General features: G+C 45.0%; 1 protein-coding gene across 5 annotated transcripts in view; it reads right to left on the bottom strand.

The window, feature by feature from the left end:
* PPFIBP2 (PPFIA binding protein 2) overlaps positions 1-21,985 on the bottom strand; it is a 147,794-nt gene that overhangs the window by 83,452 nt on the left and 42,357 nt on the right. For all 5 annotated transcript variants that reach the window (XM_027578984.2, XM_027578986.2, XM_027578988.2 and 2 more), the window contains one exon: positions 12,128-12,330. In XM_027578984.2, the coding sequence (XP_027434785.1) occupies positions 12,128-12,330 (203 nt within the window). The remainder of the gene's footprint in view (positions 1-12,127; positions 12,331-21,985) is intronic.

Raw genomic sequence — 21,985 nt, 5'->3', positions numbered from 1 at the left:
GGGGGGTGCTTCCCAGTGCCCTTAGGGGTAGCTAGGGGGGTTCCTGGAACTGCCAGTGAAGAGGAGGCTCTACTGGGTGTTGGCAGGCCCCTTCACATGGCCTTGACAGCATAATCACCAGCAGGCTGCCCCAGTCTGTAGGGATCAGAGCGGCCGTGCGCGAGCTCGGCCGGCAGCGGGCACGAGGGGAGGAGTAAATTCCTGGAGACACGCCCAGCTCAGAGGCTAGAAAGGAAAAGCAGGCTCTGCCCTCCATGTGCTGAGCTCTGGACCCTTCTCACCTCTGGCCCAGTTCAATCAAGGCCTGGGCCCTCCCCGGTCGAAGTTCCTGACCAGAACTAGCACAGAACATGTTGGGGAAGCAGCTCTCTTAGGTTGTAGGTAAACTTTGTTTTTTTTTCTGTGTGAACGTCTGGGAAAGCAGAAGGAAGAATTCACTTGGTCAACAAGTATTTGCCCAGCATCCAAGGCAAATGAAACCGACTTCCTGCCCCGAGCAAATAAAGAATCATCACATGGTATGTGGTAAAGGTGTTTCTGGGGCCCTAGGGAAGAAGAGGCAGAGTGGGTTTGGGGGCTGGATGGGGAGAGATGGGGCACAATCCCAGCCCCGGCTCCCCTTGGTCGCGGCTCGGTGCTCTTCGGTAGGTTCTAGGGTGAGGAGGAAAGAAGGACAAGGCAGCAATGTGGTGGCCTTTCTCAACCTTGCTAGCTCCCACCTGCCCGTGGGGTTGGCTCCAGTGGCAGCCCCTCCTCAGCAGCCATACCTCTCTCCACTTCACCACCTGTCCTGTTGTACTGAACCACCATGGACCGTTGATAGGTCTGTGTACTGCGCTAGACTGAAGAACGTGTGTCTGAGCCCTGACCTCCATGCCTCCCACAGTTCTTGGCACACAGGAACAACTTAAACATTCTTTGAGTGAAAGAGTGAGGCTCACGTGGTAAGACTCGCAAGATAAGCCTAAAATTCTACTCGGAGAGCAGGAGTCTTGAAGGTGGGTTTCCCCAGGGGAATGATGCTCCCCCTGAGAGAAAAAAGATGGAGTTCACATGTGACAAATGTGAGGAGGGAGGATGGAGAAGGGGAAAGGAGAGGAGGCAGGAAGCCAGACAAGTTGCAGCTAAATTCTTGACATATTTTTACGGTACCCTCAAGTAGCAATTCCTACCTCACTCTTTAAAAAAAGAAAAAGAAAAAAGTGTTATTTTATAATTCAACTCAAAAATTCACAGAGTTAACACTCCAAAAGACCTAGGAGCAGGGCATGTGTGTGGCTGGTGGGCGAAGTGACCCAGGACACGGGAGCCATACGCACCTTTTCATTCACTGACCCCCAGGTGGCAGGTGGCCCTGGGCATGGCCCCGTCATCCCGCTCCCAAGGCAAACCCATGGCTGCACCACCACCTCACTCAGAAGGCAATCCCGGCCCGGGGCACCTCACAGTGGTCCACAGACAGGCAGGCTTTGGGGGGATGAGATAAGCCCCTGAATAGGTTCATAAAATACATACATACAAAGTACTATTCGGATCTATAAATCACTATTTCTCTGAAAACAAAGTTTCCAGATTATCAAAATGATCCATGACTCCCAAAGGATTAGAAGCCTGGGTTTTATCTGGCCTATGCAGTTATTCTGAAAGGTTTAACCTTCCCTTAAAGGAGAGTGGGGGATGGTTCTCCAATCTAGTATACCGCCTCAGACCCACTGCTGAAGAGCATTATCAGGAACCACAGGGGGTACACAAATTGGGGTTGTTACGGTGACCCTGAAAGTCCTTGGGGCCTTCCCAAAAGCAAGTCACTCCCCAGCAACCACACTCAACTCATCACCGTCTGGAAAATGAGGTAGCCAGCTGAGGGCAAAGGGCACTACACTGAGTGACTGAGCATCTGGGGCCTAAAGACACAGCTGAGGGCAGAGTAGTCAGCTTTGGACAGGGAAACTCAGGTAGCTTGCCCCCCTCCTCATCCCAGGGCTTAGCAGGGAACCCCATGAGAGTCACCTCCGTGGCTGGATGCCCACACACATGTGAGAAGGACTGAGGATGGCTTCCTAAGGTTCTACTTTCCCCGCCAGGAGTCAGCAGCATCTAATCGGGCAGAACTGTGGACTGAGAAGGGGGGGTCTCATGGGTCACGTGCCATTCTGGCCTCTAGCTCAGCCCTGAGCCTTGGGCTCTGGTGACAGGTGTCAGGATGGCCGTGGAATGCCAGATACAGGTTTGTGTCCTTCAACAGGTGTGCTGCACAGTGGGCCTGCCACTGGGGAGTTTGGGGGGGGGGGCGCTGGGGGGAGGCTCAGCCCAAGGACACTGCTCCTTCGGGCTGGTAAGCAAGTCCTGCTTGTAAAACAGCATCCTGGCCACTGCAGCCCAAGTCCCCATGGGGCACAAGCACCTGAACCCACCACAAGTAGTTGGGACAAGGACCGACCGACTTTTCCCATAAAGGGCCGGCCCATATGGTCTCAGTTATACTCAACTCTGCCGTAAGCAGCCACAGCTAACACATAAACTAAAGAGTGTGGCTATGTTAAACACCTAATATTTGTGGACACTGAAATGAGGATTTCAGACCATTTTCACATAAAATATGCTCATAGTGTCTCAATCACTGAAAAACATAAAAATCATCCTTAACTCATGGGGCATAAGAAACAGACAGTGAGCCAAATGCAGGCCATAGGTTGCTGACCCCTGGCTAGGGCTATATTTCCCCGTTTAGAATTAATCACCTGGGCTGGAGGGTGTTCTCATAAAAATGCAGATTCTGACCAGAAGGCTGAGAATGGGACCTGACACTGTGCATTGCTAACAAGCTCCCAGGTGATGCTCATATTTGAGGATCTCGGGACCATATTTGAATGGTCAGAGGTTAAGAAACCACTTTCAGAAGTTTCTTAAAGCACAGGGTATTGAGCAAGTTTGCCTGGAAGTACAAATCCTCTGGAGCCCCCCCTCCCTCCCTACCTACTAGTGGTGCCTGAAAAGGCAGAAGGTTCCTGGTGGGTGCAGGGTGGGTGGGTGTCTACATGCTCAGACCCCAAGTTATGCTAACCTGGCAACATCAGCCACCATGTCCCCTGGGCCTGAAGCAGGAAACTTAGTGGGGAAGGGTTTATTTGCTCTTTTACCAGTGTTTGCACATTCTTGGTCATTTATAAACATTGGTTCTTAGGGACTGAAATAGTTTCCTCAAGTCAGGTCTGAAAGGAGCCAGATCTCTAGAATTTAGGAGGTGGGTACAGTTTACTGGGGGTTTGGGGGGTGGCAGCCAAAATCTAGGAAAGTGAAAGCTGCTAAGTTTACAGTAGCTGCAGGGTCCCCACTATGAGATGCTATGCCAGGAAAAATGTATTAAAAAAATCCAAGGTACAGGTTTCCTCTAGGGCAGGAAGTGCCTCTTGGAATGGAAGGAGCCATCCAAATAGCACCCCAGCAAAAGGCACTGGAACGAAGGGGTTTGGAGAGGTCTTCTCTGCCTTGACAATGGAAGGGCAGGTCTCTGCTCCTAGGAGCAGCCCTCAGCCCTCCCATTTCCTCTTCCCCAGCACAAACAGTAGAGGCCTCTTCAGGCTTGCCCTTTGTCCAGTGGGTTCCAAGGATGGGAAAGAACTCTTCCAACTGAGCCAGGTACGCTGTCCAGCAGCTTCATTAATGAGAGGAGCTTAGGTCATCTTTCTAATTGAAACAAAGCTATTTTTCTTATATAAAGCCTGTACCTTCTTCCTTGGGATTTAGACTTTCTAGTATTTATCCCTGACTGCCACCTAGCAGCTTCATCCAGTACTGCAAGGAACAAAAAAACCAGACTTGCACACCAGCCCTGCTCAGGGAAGGAATCCCTTGGGAGTGAAGCACGGAGGGGGGCGGGTGCCTATACCTATGACTTTCAGTTCTCACTGAAGGGAAAGGCAAATTGGCTCACATAAGCTCTATTTTTTTTTTTTTACCTTGAAATGTAAGCACCAAGTTTCCCCTTCTCTCAAGATCCAGAGGAAGGGATGTTTGGGTAGTTTAGTTGGTTAAGCATCTGCCTTTGGCTCAAGTCATGATCCCACGGTCCTGGGATCGAGTCCCGCATCAGGCTCCTTGCTCAGTGGGGAGCCTGCTTCTTCCCCTGCTTGTGCTCTCTCTCTCACACACACACACAAATAAATAAAATCTATTAAAAAAAAAAAAAAAAGATCCAGAGGAAAAAGCTTCCCTATAAAACCCCTGTAACTTTTTAAAATGAGTATGTCCAACATGCATATATTCTGATCCATCTTTTGTTCCAGGCCCTGGGTGGAGAATAAAGATACAGAGACAAATCACATGGCAGAAGAAACAAGCTCACAGTTCACAACTCATAGAACAGCTTTTTCTCCCTACCTTTTCTTGTAACTCCTCCGGCTTTTCAATATGGTAAACAGATTTGCTTCTTTGGCCAGAATGAAAGATTGCAAGCTGAACCGGGCAGGACCGGCAAGGGGCTCTGTTGGAGGAGCTGGGAGCTGAGGAAGCGGCCATCTGGGACAAGGTAGTGGAGCAATGAGGGGGTGGCCCTCCTGGGCCTGGGCTACTTTGTTTCGTGAAAGACTAGTGAAGAAGGGAACCGAGGGCTCCTGAAGCTACAGGAGGCTGTCCGAGGTGAGCACATAGGCTACAGAGGGCGTCGCTGCCCCACCATTCCATTTCACTGCTCCTGAGAGGTCAGCCTCTGCCAAGCCCAGATCGTGGGGCAGCCGCAACTAGAGAGGGTCCCTAACCTGTCTCCATTTTGGAAACCAAAACACCTTAGCTGGGGGAAGGCCATGGCTGGTACCGACCATGAAGCCAGGACTAGAATGCCTGGCCAGATCTTGCAGGCAGATTGTCAAAGTGGTCACTTCCAGTAGGGAGACAGAGTCCCAGAGGAGCGAAGAGGTTCATGCAAAGTCACATGTGAGTGGCAGGCCACTGGCCTCTTAACTCATCCCTACCTCCCATGCTGCCTCACCCTGGTTCGGTGCTGCCCAAGCACACTGGCCAGGACACCTGCACCCATGTGGAGGAAGGCCAGGGCTCCTGCTGGGAGGCTGAGCCGCTCTGGGAACCCTGCTTGCAGATAGGGGCCTGGTGTACGGTCCTGCTGTAGGTTCCCTGCCCACCACTGCACTTGTCCTCACTCCGCGGCTTCTGGCTTGGCCTGCCTTTCCTTGGACTTCATCTTGAGCCGCTGAAGCCTCAGGTTTTTATGCAGGATTCCCCTGACCCACATCCAAAGCCATGAAACAGCAGGCTAGACCTAGCACTTTGTAGGATGAGAGGAGGCGTCTGTACTGAACGGTTACAGAAGCCCCCAAGCTGCTCCATGCGGAGATGCTGCTGGTTCTGATAACTCTTGGGCATCACCTAGCGACCTGAGTCACCACCCTGCTGCTAGATGGCTGTCCCCATCCTGCGGAGCCCACTGGGAGCTGGAAGACTAGTCCTTCCTATGGGCTCTACCCCCAGCTCAGCCCTGGTTCCCCAACCAGCCTCCATCCAGCCAAGGCAAGCAGGCATAGAGGAAGAGTGACAGCCCCTTCCAGGCCCTGGAAAAGCCCCACTCAAGGTCCAGCCAGATTCCGGGATATGGCCATAGTAGCACCAGCTTGTGCTGTATGTCGGGGCCAGAGCACCTCTAGCCTTTCTGGCCTTCAGGACCACCTGGTGGGACTGAGGGCCTCTTGACCAGAAATGGCCATGCTCTCCCTGAGGGCATCATCCGCACTCTGCCACAGGTCGAGGCAGCGGCTGCAGGGAAGTGAAGGAGGCCGCCCCCGGTGGAGCTTAGGTCCATGCCCATCACAGCAGAGAAGCCTCAGCCCTGCAGCCAGGGCCTCAGGCTCGTCCTCTCTAGTACTGACCCTGAGCTGCGCCCGGGCTACCCAATGTGAAGGGCGACTCTTTCCTCCCCTGAGCTCAGAGAGGACAGCCCCACGGAAGCTCCTCTGCTGGTCAGGCCTCGGCTCACCCTGGACCCAAGGACACTCTTCCTACAGAAGGGCCTTATCAGAAGCTCCCAGATACTCTACCAACTTCCCAGTGATAGGCCCAGAATTCAGACACAGATACCACTTCCAGGACAAGGGAATCTAGGCACTTGGTTCCTTTCCTCACTGAAGCCCCAGAGGGGGTCCCCAGCTCAGAGAGCCCAACACATACCTTCTGGGCCCAGAGCCCACTTTTCCTCATTCTACTGCCTGCCAAGGAAGGAAAGACCCTGTTTTAGGCCCCAAATCTCTGGAAACTCACTCACAACGCAGCACCACTGAATCCTGGGCAGGTCTGCTACACCGGGTCTTCAGGAGTCTGGCCGGTTTCCAACTGTCCCCAGTCAGAGTCTTTGCTGCTGCCTACCATTCTCCATCCAGCCTGCCAGCTCCCGGCAGAGGGAGAACCAGCCCCATTGTAGAGAGACACAGCTGCCTGGGGTGCACTAGGACCAGGAGCTCCTTCTCCACCCAAGACAAAGGCAGGGCCCGGACTCACCTGCTATTTGTTCCTATTCGAGCCACCCCCCATTCCCCCACACCCACCTCTGCCTCCACAGCACCTGTTCTCCTTGTGTACCCCAGATGCCGACATGGGTGTCTGAGGGTCCACAGCACAGAAGACAGCGTCTTCTACCACACGATCCTCTCACCATGCCCAGGGGCAGCTAATCCACAGCTGTGTGTAAATGGAGGGTCTTTAATTTCCATTTCTTTTGCACCTAACATCTCTTTATAGGCCTGGAGGACTTGACTCCAAAATTAGGAGGAGGCCAGTTAGATTCTCTCCTTCAGGAATTTGAGTCTCTCTCTCTCTCTCTCTCTCACACACACACACACAGAGGGAATAAATGCAAGAGACAAAACATGAAAAGAATTTGTCAACAAGAAGACTAAAATCAAGTCTAAAGGCCATGTGGCAGTTGCTCTGGGTGGTCTTTCTAAGAGCCATTCATGCCCCCTCCCTCCCGTCATGGTTCCTTCTGGACAGAGTGCCAATACTTGTTTCCCGGCCTCCCTTGCAGCTAGGGTATGTACATGTGAACAAATCTGGACCTTGGGAGCATATGGGAAGTCTGCTACAGGGCTTCAGAGAAAAAGATTTCCCTTCTTAATTAGAAAAAAAAGAAGAGAAGAGAAGAGACAAGACAAGACAAGACAAGACAAGACCTGTCCCACCTCTGGACATGCTGCCTGGAGCTGCAGTCGCCATCTTGCAGCTGTTATGCGATACCTCTGAGGAAACACCAACCCCCTAAGGAAGATGGGGCAGAAAGATGGGAAGAGCCAGAGCCCTTGAGGTCATCCAGAGCCACTGATTTGACCCTGGGACTGCCCATCTTCTGGGTATCTTGTAAGTGACGTATAAACCTCCTTACTGTCTATGCCACTTCTCTGGAGAAAGAACCACCAACTGATAGAGAGGTCACGAGGCTGAGCTGGACCACACCAGGCCAACAGATGACCAAGCAGTAATGGGGGGGGGGTATGGCAAAGCCAGCTGACTAAAGAGAACAGCACAGACACACAAGGGACGCACAGGCATAAACGCTGCCTGCCTGATCCTTCAAGCTGTCTTATTAGCTCCTATTCTAAGCCACATGTACTTTTTTAAAAAATAATTTAACTGAGTCTCTGTGGTTTAAAGCAGTGTGTCTCAAACTTTTATTGTGAATATGAATCAGTGAGTAAAAGGGCGGGGCAGGGGGCATATTCTGCCCTTGTATAAAGACACCAAGCAGCAAGCAAACTACCAGGGGATGACAAGGTTGCTGGTCCACAGACTATAATTTAAATGGCACAGTCTTCTATAAGTACCAATCTAAAAGCAATTAAAAAGTACTGGTGGATCTGCTCACTACTTTGGACTCTATTTCCATATGGGTACGACCCACTACGGAATGTGTATGCCCCCAGAATATAAAAGGACTTTAGGCCTGCAAGATTCAAAATATAGACAGGCTGTCTCTGTCCAGAATCAAAACTTCACATCCTCTCCTGGTATCCTGGAATGTTTATATGAACTTTTGACCCACCCTCAAAGTACACCATTCACAGGTAACTGATGGCCATAATTACTCTAATAGACTCTGAATGCAACACAACGTTCAGGAAACTCTTTCCAAAGGCAGGCATTCCCCCCAACCACCGTAAAGAACCTCAAAAACAGATCTACAAATCTTAATATGAGCAGTTTTCCGCAACACACCTTGAAAAACCAATAACCATGTCGACTGCCTTTGGATCAAAAAATTTTTAGTAAGTTATATAAGTTAGATCCGTACTTCACACCACACATTAAGAAATATTGCAGGTTAACCCTAAGATATAAATCAAACCATAAACTTACTGGAGAAGAAACAGGTGAATAGTATTTGATTTGAGGTTAAGAAAGGCCCTTCTAGGGATAAAAGGAAAACAAAAAACCCAAAAAGGAAAGATAGTTAATTACAATCCTTTTAAAGTTTTGTCTCAAAAAGCACCACAAACGGCATTTAAAAAACAAACTGAGGAAAATGCCACAAATAAAGCAAAGGGCTTTGAAAAGGTCAATATAGAAGAAAAGCACTAAAATCCTAACAGGAAGAGGAGAGAAGAGCATAGAATATGAACAAGGTGGGGTAGGGACACTCACAGTGATCTCTAGGGTGTGTGGGAAGAAAAGATTAGTGCTACCTAACTTTTTTAACCTAACACTTAAAAAAACTCTCTATTTGGGGCTTTGTTTTATAATTTACATACATTAGGACAATACTGCCTATATAAATATGAATGAATGGAAATGAATTTTTTTTCCAGATAGGGTAGAGATCAAAACTTTAGAGAACATACAGAAGAATACTAAAAAAAAAAGTGTTTAGCCTTCCACTAGGCAAAGAAATGCAAAAGTAATAAAAATACATTTTTTTCCTAAGAAATTAGTAAAGCTTTTTTTTTTTTTTAATCTTAGTGATTGTTGTTGATCAGGATGTACCTCAAACCCTGCCAGTGAAAATATAAATGAGTAAAATCTTCCTGAAGAGTGGTTTGGAAAAAATGTGTCAAAGGCTTAAAGATATTAATACCGTTGGATTAGAGTTGCCAGATTTAGCAAACTGCATGGGACATACTTACTAAGATTTATCCATCGCTTATCTAAAATTCTAGTTTAACAGAGTATCCTGTATTTTGTCTGTTAACTCTATTTAATTCCACCTTTAAGACTCTACCTTATGGAAAGATCTACAGAGAAAGACAAATATTCCTGGACACTCTCTGCAGCAAAGCTATATATTGGTGAAAGATTAAAAAGAACCTAAATGTCAGTATTAGAGAAATGGTCACAAATTCAGGCATGTCCATACAAGGTAGAAGTACGTAATCATTGTAAACTATGCAGTGAGGGATAAAACCACAAGCTGTTTTCCATACTCTGGGCAGACTGGGCTTTTGCTGGGGACGCTGCTTCAGTGAATCTCTTGGTTATGATGGGAAAGGTCCCGAGCAAGCTGAAAGGGGACATTTAAAACCAGATGCTAAACTGCTCTGCAGCCTGATGGCAGGATTCAGGGAACAGTGGAGGAGGCTCTGTCTGGAAGTTTCCAACGGGCCCCTGGCACGTGGTGACAGGCCAGCCCAAGGGCAGAGAGAGTCAACAAGTGACTTTAGAATTCTGGCCGATGGATATTGGGAGCAGTGACATCCGATATCCAACATTTGGTTTCAAGTTTTTATTTTCTACACACAAACATCCCACATATAAGCTCACCATCCCTTACCTGCCATTCTGAAACCCCCAAAGCTCTGAAGACCAAAAGGTTTGGTTTGGTTTTGTTTTTAGAAATAATGTTGGTGCCAAACTTATTTGGCAGCCCAACTGGACCTGAGCTAACAGGAGAATATTTATCATCTTTTTTTATCCCACTTCATGTGGATATTCATACGTTTTGCCAAAGAAAGGTCAATGCGTTCCTGCTCCATTATCTGCTAGAGATAGAATATATTCTATGGTATAGATGCATGGTCTTGCCCTTCTGAAGTTTAGTAAGCTCTGGGTTCCAAAATGCATCTGGAGCCAGGGTTTCAGATGGAGGGTCTAAGGACCAGTATTCTCTTGAGGCGTCATCAAGTTCCCTTTAAATACTGCCCCTGGAGTCAGTCGGGCGAGCAGGAATGGAGGGGTGGGCCTGCTAGGTAAACACACCCGGGGGAAAGTGGGCCTTGGAAAGCTCAGCTATCCACACAGATGGGCAGAAGATGCTCAGAGGGACTGGAGAGAGGCCAGGCACAGCCTCATAGAGCTGGAAGTATGGGAAGAGCCAGAATTCCTGATGGAACTCCAGGGAGGCAGAGACCCTTCTGGCCTGGGACGGGAGACAGAAGGAAACTCCGAAAGCCCCCCTGTGAAACCTGACCACAGGTTGTAAAAGGGGGGTGGAGGAGCGGATGCGGCCTTCTGTCTGGTCGTGCCACAAGTCTGAGAGACCACCAAGGACAGTCTTCATTTGGGGGTGACACGAGGAGGTTCTCAAACCTACATGGCAACAGGCCCTCCACAGACCCATCCCTCGGGCTTCCCCACCCTTCCCCAGGCAACATCCAGCTGTATTCCCTGTTGCTGCCTTCACAAATGCCTGCAAACGTTGTGGCTTCCAACAAGGCAAACACACGCTCTCACAGTGCTGGAGGTCATAAGTCCCCAGTGGGTCTCGCTGGCTGGAGGCTCTAGGGGAGGGCCACCTTGCTAGCCCCCCGCCCCTGGGCTCCTGACTTGCTTCCATCTGGAAAGGCTGACTCACACGGCTCCCACACCAACTCTTCCACTGTCTCCTTCCACTTGTAAGGACGCCGGGGACTACACTGGGCCCGCCTGGACAACCCACGCCGCTTGATCTTCGTATTTAAACTCTGCTGACTAGCAACCCTAATTCTCTCTGCTACCTTCCCCCTGGCCACACGTGTACGGTAACATTCACAGGATCTGGAGATTAGCACATAGACGTCTTTGGGAGGCCACTACTGTCCCTACCACACGGGTGTAGGTATGTTACAGAACACCAGGCAGGCAGCCTGCATACTGAAAATATTGAGTACCACATGAATATAATGAAGAATTCTTCAGTGTTCAGAGGGAGGCGTGGGTAGAAGACTGTACTGACGGAGGACTCCTGAACAGAAAGTCATCTAGGACATCTGGCATGTAACCTGTCATCGCAAATGACTTGGCCTCTGGGTGAGGATGTCTCAACCTCCTTGGTTTCCAACATCAACCTCTACCTCCCAGTTTAGTGGGCCCATTCCTGCCTTCCCACCTCGGTGTGTACTTTCCCGTTTGGAATCAGTCTGCAGGACTCTAGCTTTAGAAGACTGCATTTTGGCTTTCATCCTCAAACTCAGCTCAGGCAATCACATGCTCCCTCAAGCTTCCCAGGTTCCTCCCTCCTGCCCTGGAATGGTCTTAGACATTCTTAGACACCTCCTCAGCGGGCAAGCTCCTCACCTTCCCCCATTCCCGAATATCACCAGGCTCTTAAAGTTGACCAGCTAGTCTCCTCAGGGAAGGAGACGGGTCACCAAAGCCGTATATTTACAGCTCTGGTTACTCATCTGCCTCCTTCAGAGACTAGCAGATGTGCAGCCTTGATATAGAGAGAGGAGGAGGGGGATCAGGAACCCTGCATATCACTCTAGGGACAAAGTGTACCAGGGCAAGGAGATCTGAAGGGCAGGGGTGGCAGTGAAGGGCTGGGTGAGGGGACCAGCTGTTGTTAAGAGACATGGAGCAGGGGGGACAGCTGAGGATAGAGACCCCACCTGGGGATCATAATTTGGAAGTTGTACTCCTGCAGGGAAGAACTCTCCTGCTTGCTTTCCTCTGGCCCTGGATGTCCCCCAGGCTCAGAGAGCATGACTGGAGCCCACAGCCAGGCTGACCATGCGGCTTCAGCTGCTGGCCTGGGGCTCCCCCTCCTGCTGGAAAAGACCACCCAGCGGGGGCTGGCCAAAGCCAGATGGGAAGCAAGAAGAGGCTGGAAGGTGCACAGATGAGGTAATAGTCCCAGGCAGTGTGGCATTCCGTACGCCCCGTGGTTATGTGGTTACGTCCCCCAGTGGTTTTCCGAACAGGCCATGGGCCCACTCACCAAGCTCTCCTTTATGTAGGCAGCTGTGGGGCCCGGGATCTGGCTCAGGAGGGCTGCTCTCTCCTGAGGCTGCTCCAGCATCTCCAGGGCCAGTCTCAAGTCCTCAACGAGATGGAGCACTGGAAAGGGGTTCGTGTGGGAGACCGGGGAGGCCAGTGCAGGCTCACAGCTCCCGTCACGGATATCGGCACCTGTTTTAGCGCCTGGAACGAGAGAGAGGTGGGAACCTTGGTAAGAAGGGTGGACGCCACGGGCAAGGAACTGGCAAAGAGCAAAGAGAAAGGAGATTGTGAGATGGATAGGAACCCTCGAAAACCACTTCTGCCTCAGCAGAACCATTCACACAGCAAACTTGGCAGAGACCATCTTTAATCCTGGACTGGGCCTGCCAGAAAGAGTTGGGACCAAGGTGGACGACTTGCCCAGGGAGACTGATGTACAGAAGCTCACACCCGTAGACAACTGGGAGAACACAGCCAGCCCTGACCCTGCCCCCAAACACGCCAGCTTAAACAACGAGCTGCCATCCTCCTGCCTTTAGATTCCTAACTTTAAGTTAACACGGTAGGGCCTTCTGCACGGATGGCACCAAAAAGGCCCCCCTCCCTGTACGTGCATCCCTCTCCTCTCCTCCTACAGCGGTTCCCGACTCCGGGCTGGCCCCGATTGCGTCAGAGTGATGGAGTGCCAGCCCTGGTGAGCGCTTCCAGTGGATTGGAATCTGTCTGGATCTTCCCACTTGGGTGGATCTCTACATCCCCTTATGGACTCACACTTTACAGCCGTATGAGTTACCGTGTAATCCACATCTCCTCCCCACCTGCCATGGGCTGTGAAGCTCTGAGGCCAGGGTCCCTGGCCTCCTGGCCCCTGCCCACCCCCAGCCCCCATGCTGAAGGGGCATCTGACTACCTGCCTGCGTGCTTGGAGGAACAGCTAAGAGGGAGACAGCTTGGCCTGGGTCAGCTCTTTCTAATTTCAAGTGTCCCAAACAAGACTGTTTTTGCCTTTCTGAACCTCACCGTTTAAACAAACAAACAAAAAGTCTTCTTTGCATAAACACAGTGGTCTATTTTTCAGACCAAAAACTGGGGAGACACAGTCTGACAAAGGATTTCTGTGCTTCTTTCAGCAATAAAACACACTTCAGAAAATATGGTGTCGGCGGTGGAATTTCTAGGGCACTTGGATTGTTTATAAGGCCAATAGGAATCAGGGCTCTGCTGGAAAATGTGGGCAATAGGGCCACCGCATCCCCAGTTACACGGCAGTCCTGACGTCTAAATCTAGGTCCCTCCACCCTTCTAAGAGCCAGCTTCCTAGTTGCCACGGCAGTCTTCGCAAGGAAAAATCCACACAGAAGGAAACAATTACTATTTGATTGCTGGTTTGCTTTCTGAAAGCACAGGATAGAGGGAATTGTGGGTCACAATCCACAAACAAGTCTATGGCTCTGGGGAGCTGGGAAAGTGACGATTACCCACACTCCGGTGTGTGCTCAGCAGTTTCTGGGCCTTGCAAACCAATGGAGAGTTGACTGGGAAGGGCCACAGCTGACTTCAGGGAATAAAATAGACTGAAAATAGAGCAAGGCCCCCCCACCCCCGCCCTGCGTCTCCAAGCAAATGCCAAGTAATCCCTGACCATCCTAGACATGCTCCAACACGTACACCTTCATACATGGAGGATAAGTCAGGCCAGTCAGGCCAGGGGGAGGTGGGAAGACAGATTTTCATTAACTTTATGTCACTCTGTGGTATTGGACAAGTCTCTTCCTTTCTCTGGGCCCCTCCCTGCCCTAAAGCCTTCGGATGCTTCCCTACTGTTCAAGGTGTGTGTGTGTGTGTGTACACATGTGTATCTGTGCCTATTTTTGTATGTGATGTATGTATACACAAAATATTTAAATCCCTCCTCTTTTTTTTTTGTAATTTACGTCAACACACAGGCTCACAAAATGGTCCAGAATGGTGAAACTCCTAGGGCCCAGCATTAAGCAAAGGCAAAAATCGCCCAGAATATTCAATTCCATACTCCACACATTCCCTTCAGATGATTAGCTCCTATGGAAAAATTACAACCACAGAGGGAAACGAATCAAAACAGAACTACCAGATACACCAACAAAGAAGAAAATATATGCCCTCATACTTGAGGATAACAGAGCCAGATAAAAGACGATAACATAACATACAACACAAAATATAAAAGATACAAGGTGTTATGCCCCAAATTACTTCTCAGAAAAGAACAATTCACCTTATACTCAAACCCTAATAAAGTTTCTCTCTGGGGGCACCCTACCACTTTATTTTGAACAACAAAGCACTCTTTGGGGAAGATAGCAGAAAGGGTTTCAATTTTATTTGCACATTGAGTTTTACAAACTATAGATGCCTGGGCCCCACATCAGAAGTTCTAATTGGTCTGAGATGTGACCTGGAAGAATAAAAAGCTCCCCAGATGATTTTAATGTGCAGCCCAAGTTGAAACCATTGCACTGGCAAATCACCACAATCAATACTACATTTTGATGTTTAGGGAGGTCACTTGGGAATCTTTATTTTAAGGGTGCAAAGACTAAAGCTTAATACAGATTTAGTAATTATTAGAAGAAATAAGACCACATAAAATGGAAGCATAGGATTTTATTGAAAGCCTTTTAATGATTACTTTCAAAGGCAAGTTAGGTAGGTATGTGCTAATAATTAGGGTTATTTATATATGCTTTGCTTCTCCTCTACTTGAGCTTATAGTGGGATTACACATTTGCCCCTTAAAGTTACTTAAGGCCACATGCCTTCCTTTGGCCAATAAATATCAAAGTCTTTAAGAACCAATACATAATTCCCCATATCTCTTCCACCTGCTCTGGCCTCTGGTAATGGTGGAGACTGAATCAGCCCATGTCCACGAGTGATGATGACAGGGACCAGAGCTCCCAGCAGATCTAGGGGGAACTTAGAATATGAACAAGAAATAAACTATGCTGTTTCAAGCTACTGATCTTTTAGGCTGTTATGCTGCAGTAACAGACAGTCCTATCTTCACTTATACAAAGTATGTATGTCATACAGTCACATATGTGGAAGATAAACTTTTCAAAAATGATCTTTTAATGGGTTCAAACTTAAGTGACCATCAACTTAATACAGACTGCTATATGTGTAAGATGTTAACCACAAATCAAAAACTGGTAAGAGATATGCAAAAAATAAAGAGAAGGAATCCAAGTATATTAGTAAAGGCAGCAAATTGTGAGAAAAGAGCAAGAAAATAAAGGAACTGAGAAGAACTACAAAAACAACCACAAAACAAGTAACAAAATGGCAATAAGTATATACCTAACAATAATTACTTTGAATGCAAAATGGACTAAACACTCCAAACAAAAGACACAGGGTGACAGAATGGATAAAAAACAAGACCCATCTATATGCTGCCTACAACAGACTCATTTCAGACCTACAGACACATGCAGATTGAAAGTGAAGTAATACAAAACCATTTATCGTGCAAATGGAAGTGAAAAGAAAGCTTAGGTAGCAATACTTATATCGGAGAAAACAGACTTTAAAACAAAGACTTTAACAAGAGAAAAAGAAGGACCCTATATAATCATAAAGGGAACAATCCAACAAGAAGATTTAACAGTTGTAAGTATTTATGCACTCAACATCGGAGCACCCAAATACATAAAGCAGCTAATAACAAACATAAAGGGAGTAATTGAGAGTAATATAATAAGAGAAGGGGATTTTAACACCCCACTTACATCAATGGATAAATCACCCAAGCAGAAAATCAATAAGGGAACAGTGGCTTTGAATGACATACTGGACCAGATGGAACTAACAGATATATTCAGGACCTTCCATCTTAAAACAGCAGAATACACATTCTTTTCAAGTGCATATGGAACATATTCCAGAATAGATCACATATTAGGTCACAAAACAAGTCTCAACAAATTTAAAAGCACTGAAGTCATACCATGCATCTTTTCCAACCATGATACTATGAAACTAGAAATCGACCACAAGAAAAAGTCTGAGAAGAACACAAATACATGGAGTTTAAATAACATGCTACTAAACAATGAATGGGTCAAAAAGGAAATTTAAAAAGACATGGAGACAAATGAAAATGAAAATACAATAGTCCAAAATCTTTGGGATACAGCAAAAGCTGTTCTAAGAGGGACATTTATAGCAATACAGAGAAGCAAGAAAAATCTCAAACAACCTATTCTTATACCTAAAGGAGTCAGAAAAAGAACAAATAAACCCCAAACCGAGTAGGAGGTAGGAAATAATAAGATTAAAGCAGAAATAAACATAACAAAAAAAAAAAACAACAGAACAGATCAATGAAACCAGTAACTGGTTCTTTGAAAAGATCAATTAATCTTAATAAACCTTTAGCCAGACTCATCAAAAGGGGAGAAAGTGAGAGAGAGAGAGAAAGGACTCAAATAAACAAAATCAGAAATGAAAGAGGGGAGATGAGCAACCGACACAGAGAAATACAAAGGATTATAAACATATTATGAAAAATATGCCAACAAACTGGAAAACCTAGAAGAAATGGATAAATTCCTAGGAGCATATAACCTCCAGAAATTGAATCAGGAATAAGTAGAAAATTTGAACAGACTGATTACCAGCAATGAAATTGAACCAGTAATCAAAAAAACTCCCAAGAACAATGAAACAAAACTCCCAACAAACAAAAGCCCAGGACCAGATGGTTTCATAGGTAAAGTCTACTAACCACTTAAAGAAGAGTTAATACCTAGTCTTCTCAAACTATTCCAAAAAAATAGAAGAGAAAGGAAAGCTTCCAAATTCAAATTCATTCTATGAGGTCAGCATTACCCTGATACCAAAACCAGATAAAGACACTACAAAAAAAGAAAACTACAGGCCAATATCTCTGATGAACATAGATACAAAAATCCTCAAAAAAAATTAGGAAACCAAATCCAACAATATATTAAATCATTCACCACAATCAAGTGGGATTTATTCCTAGGATGCAAGGGTGGTTCAATGTTCACAAATTAATCAACATGACACATCACATCAATAAGAGAAAGGATGAAAACCATATTATCATCTCAATGATCTACAGATTTAATGTAATCCCTATCAAAATACCAACAGCATTTTTCACAAAACTAGAATAATCCTAAAATTTGTCTGGAACCACAAAAGACCTTGAAAAAGAACAAAACTGGAAGCATCACAAGCCCAGATTTCAAGTTATACTACAAAGCTGTAGTAATCAAAACAGGATGGTACTGACACTAAAACAGACACATAGACCAATAGAGGACAGAATAGAGAGCCCAGAAATAAACCCATGATTATATGGCCAATTAGTCTTTGACAAAGGAGACAAGAATATACAATGGGAAAAGGTCTCTTCAACAAATGGTGCTGGGAAAACTGGACAGCCACATGTAGAAGAATGAAACTGGACCACTTTCTTACACCATACACAAAAATAAACTCAAAATGGATTAAGGACCTAAATGTGAGACCTGAAACCATAAAAATCCTAGAGAACACAGGCAGTAACCTCTTTGACATTGGCCATAGCAACAGTTTTCTAGATATGTCTTCTGAGGCAAGGGAAACAAAGGCAAAAATAAACTACTGGGACTACATCAAAATAAAAAGCTTCAACAAAACTAAAGACAACCTACTGAATGGACGAAGATATTTGCAAATGACATACCTGATAAAGGGTTAGTATCCACATATATAAAGAACAACTTAACACCAAAAATCCCAAATAATCCAATTAAAAAATGGGCTGAAGACATCAACAGACATTTCTCCAAAGACATCCAGATGGCCAATAGACACAGGAAAAGATATTCAACAGCACTCATCAGGGAAATGTAAATCAAAACCACAACGAGATGACACCTCACACTGGTCAAAATGGCTAAAATGAAAAACACAAGAACCAACAAGTATTGGCAAGGATGTGGAGAGAAAGGAACCCTTGTGCACTGTTGGTGGGAATGCAAACTGGTGCAGCCACTATGGAAAACAGTATGGAGGCTCTTTAAAAATTAAAAACAGAATTACCGTATGAACCAGTAATTCCACTACTGGGTATTTATCCAAAGACTGAAAACACTAATTCAAAAAGACATAAGCACTCTTATGTTTTTTGCAGAATTATTTGCAATAGCCAAATTATGGAAGCAGCCCAAGTGTCCATCAACAGATGATTGGATAAGGAAAACATGATATAAAATGGAATATTACTCAGCCGTAAAAAAATGAAATCTTGCCATTTGCAACAACATAGATGTATCTAAAGAGTATAATGCTAAGTGAAATAAGTCATTCAGAGAAAGACAAATACCATATGATATCTCTCATATGTGGAATTTAAGAAAGAAAAGAAGAGACAAACCAAAAAAATACTCTATATATAGAGAACAAACCAGTGGTTACCAGAGGGGAGGAGCGGGGGATGGGTAAAACAGGTGATGGGGATTAAGAGTACTTATGATAAGCACCAGGTAATGTACGGAAGTGTTGAATCACTATATTGTACACTTGGAACTATAACACTATTAACTATACTGGAATTAAAATTGTTCTAAATGATATCTAATCATTTAGATGGGGGTTCTTGGGCATGAGATGAAATATCTTATGACAGTATCATATGTGAATTTTAAAAGTGCTGTATTTAAAACAACTTAGAAATAATGTTTTCTAAGACTTTGCCACATCAGCAACTTTAGCATTACCTAGGAGCTCAGTGGAAATACAGATGCTCAGGTCCTATTTTGGCCCTACAAACATGGATCTACATTTTATCAACATCCCCAAATGCTCTACAACTGCTCTAGAATTATTCAAAAGGCAGCGTTCATAATGACAGAAACGGCATGTTAGAGATAAACATAATGCTTGAATAAAATTGTTAAAACTGTGTCGAGACAAGAAATTCATACATATATTATTTTACATAAGTACTTATAAATACACATGAGTCTAAACCAATCAATTAATATTATGAGTACATATTTGTGTATTCAGGAATGCTTGTCTATTGGGGCATATACAGTATGTTTTACATCATTAGAGGGGAAAAGGAAGAAATAGAAACCTTAATGAAAGAATAAGAAAGTATGAGAAAAGAAAAGAAAAATTTGAAAAAGAACCAAGTGGAAACCAAAACAAAGAATGCAATGCTTTAGTTTTAAGTGGACAGATTAAACAACAGACAAGAGAATTATGGAAGTGGAAGGTGGGAGAGAGCGTAGAGAATGAAGCAGAGGCAACAAGAGAAAACCGTAGTGATTTCTCACAGTTGAAAACTTGAGTCCTCTCATTTTGAAGATATACACTGCATCCTCAAAAGGATACATATCAAAACACACCCACCCTAGAAACCACACGGTGAAACTCAAGAACACCAAAGATAAAGAGAACATTTAAAAGCTAGAACTAGAGAGAAAAGGCAGACAGTCTACAGCTACCTTGTCAACAGACTTCTCATGGGCAATAAAACCCAGTGACCACAAACTATCATCTACAACATGTAACCTGTACAAGATAAGCTGGCACTCAGGATCAAGAATAAAATAAGGACATTCTTCAGACAGTGACTCATGCAATTTATTCCTGATGGAATTTTTAAGGATCTCCTTCATGAAGAAGGAAACTGCACCAAGCAAGAAGGTGTGGGATGAAAGAACCAATTATGTCGGAGCAGTTGTTAACATTTTTTGTTAAGCAAAATAAATACTGTCAATTAAAAATCACAATAATTTGGAGGATATGAATCAAGATGATACTGGAATACTACACAAAAATAATGTGGACAATGGGGCAGTGGTAGAAATCAAAGCATTCTAAGAGTCAGGTATTAATGATGAAGAATTCCTCTTTTTTAAAGATATTTATCTTTAGCTTTCATGGTCAGGAGACATGTTAAAAATATAAGTATATGAGCATTAGAAGACTAGAAATAGATACTTAACTTTCTGGCAGAGATTAAAAACAACAACAGAGGCTAGCAAGACAAAACCAAAAACAACTTAAAAAAAAGTTAAAATAAATATATTTATAAATATAAATATATAAATAAAATAAAAAATAAGCCTTAACCCACCTGTATACCATTAAGTACAATAATTATAATGCATTAAACTCACCTATTTAAACTAAAAAATTTGAACAGAAAAAAATCCAGTTCTTTGATGTTATTAAGAGAGGCATACAAGAGACACACAAAACAATTATGACACTGAATGACTGAAATATAAAGTATTCAAAAAGATACAGCAAAGGACTCCATATATTAGAGCATTGGGTCAAACTATTAAACAGTCACACACACACATGCACATATGCATGCACAAAATCACTGGATAAAATGATAAAAACAAAGAAAAAAATCATCAGAATGGTCCTGTAAAAAATAGTCACTTGTTGAACCATCTGAACCACAATTTAATTTTCTTTCCAAAGAAAGTACATCAGGCCAAATGTTTTTACAAGTCAGTTCTGTCAAACCTTCAAGAAGTGACTAATTCTACTCCATATTGTGTAAGTGGAGGAAGGGACTGCTCCCAGCATTCTCCATAAGGAGAACCCGCCAGCGCAGCCTGTAGGTGGGAACCATGTAAGTCAGCAGCCCTGAGAGCCTCACAGGGAAATCCAGGCCTTCTCATTGATGCACCTGGACACGCAGAACCTAAACACAAACTCTGAAAACCGAATCCATGGTAAAAAAGATAGCACACTGGGACCCTCAAACCTGGGAAATGACAGATCAAGCAGACCTAAATAGGAAATAACAAATAAAGTGGTGATCTATCAGAACAACAAAAGACAGAGACCTCTGCCCCCAACAGCTAGACGTGGCATGCTGTGTTCAAGCAAGTGCAAAGCATTTATGTCCAAACTGACCATAGACGAATTAGAAGGACTAAAATAAAAAAAGACAACAAGTAACAGGTGCTGGTGAGGATGAGGAGAAAAAGGAACCCTCATACACTGTTGGTGGGAATATAAATTGCTGTAGTCACTGTGGAACACAGTATGGCATTGCCTCCAAAAATTGGAAATAGAAATGCCATATGATCCAATAATTCCACTATTGGGTATTTACCCAAAGAAACAAAAATACTAATTAGAAAAGATATACACCCCTGTGTTTATTGCCACATTATTTACAATAGCCAAGATCTGGAAGCAACCCAAGGGTCCACGGAGAGAGGAATGGATAAGGAAAATGTGACACATTAATAAAAGATGAGATCACGCCATTTGTGACAACATGGATGGACCTAGAGGGTATTCTGCTAAGTGAAATAAATCAGACTGAGAAAGACAAATATGACTTCACTCATATGTGGAATCTAAACACACACATACACAAATGAATAAACAAACAAAAAACAGAATCAGACCTGTAAATACAAGGAACCAGCTGATGGTTGCCAGAGGGGAGGGGTGTGGGGGTGGACAAAATGGGTGACGGGGAGGGGGAGATACAGGCTTCCTATAATGAATGAGGAAGTCGCCAGCATATTTAAAGGCACAGCATCAGGAATATAGTCAATGATGCTGTAACAGAGATGTACGGGGACAGACGGTAGCTAGATGGTAGGTAGCTACACCCGCGGAGAACAAAGCACGATGTATAAACCTTCGAACCACTATGTTATACGGGTGAAACTAATGTAACATTGTGTGTCAGCTATATACATTCAAATTAAAAACAAAACAAAACAAAACAAAAGACAAACTTGACCACAGACTAGGTCACACAGGAAGTCTCAGCAAGACTCAAGAATCCTATTAGGGGGACCTATTC

This window comes from Zalophus californianus, chromosome 11 (assembly GCF_009762305.2).
Source record: "Zalophus californianus isolate mZalCal1 chromosome 11, mZalCal1.pri.v2, whole genome shotgun sequence".
NCBI lineage: Eukaryota > Metazoa > Chordata > Mammalia > Carnivora > Otariidae > Zalophus > Zalophus californianus.
Note: the sequence above shows the minus strand (reverse complement) of the source record. Positions and strands in the feature narration are given on the sequence as shown.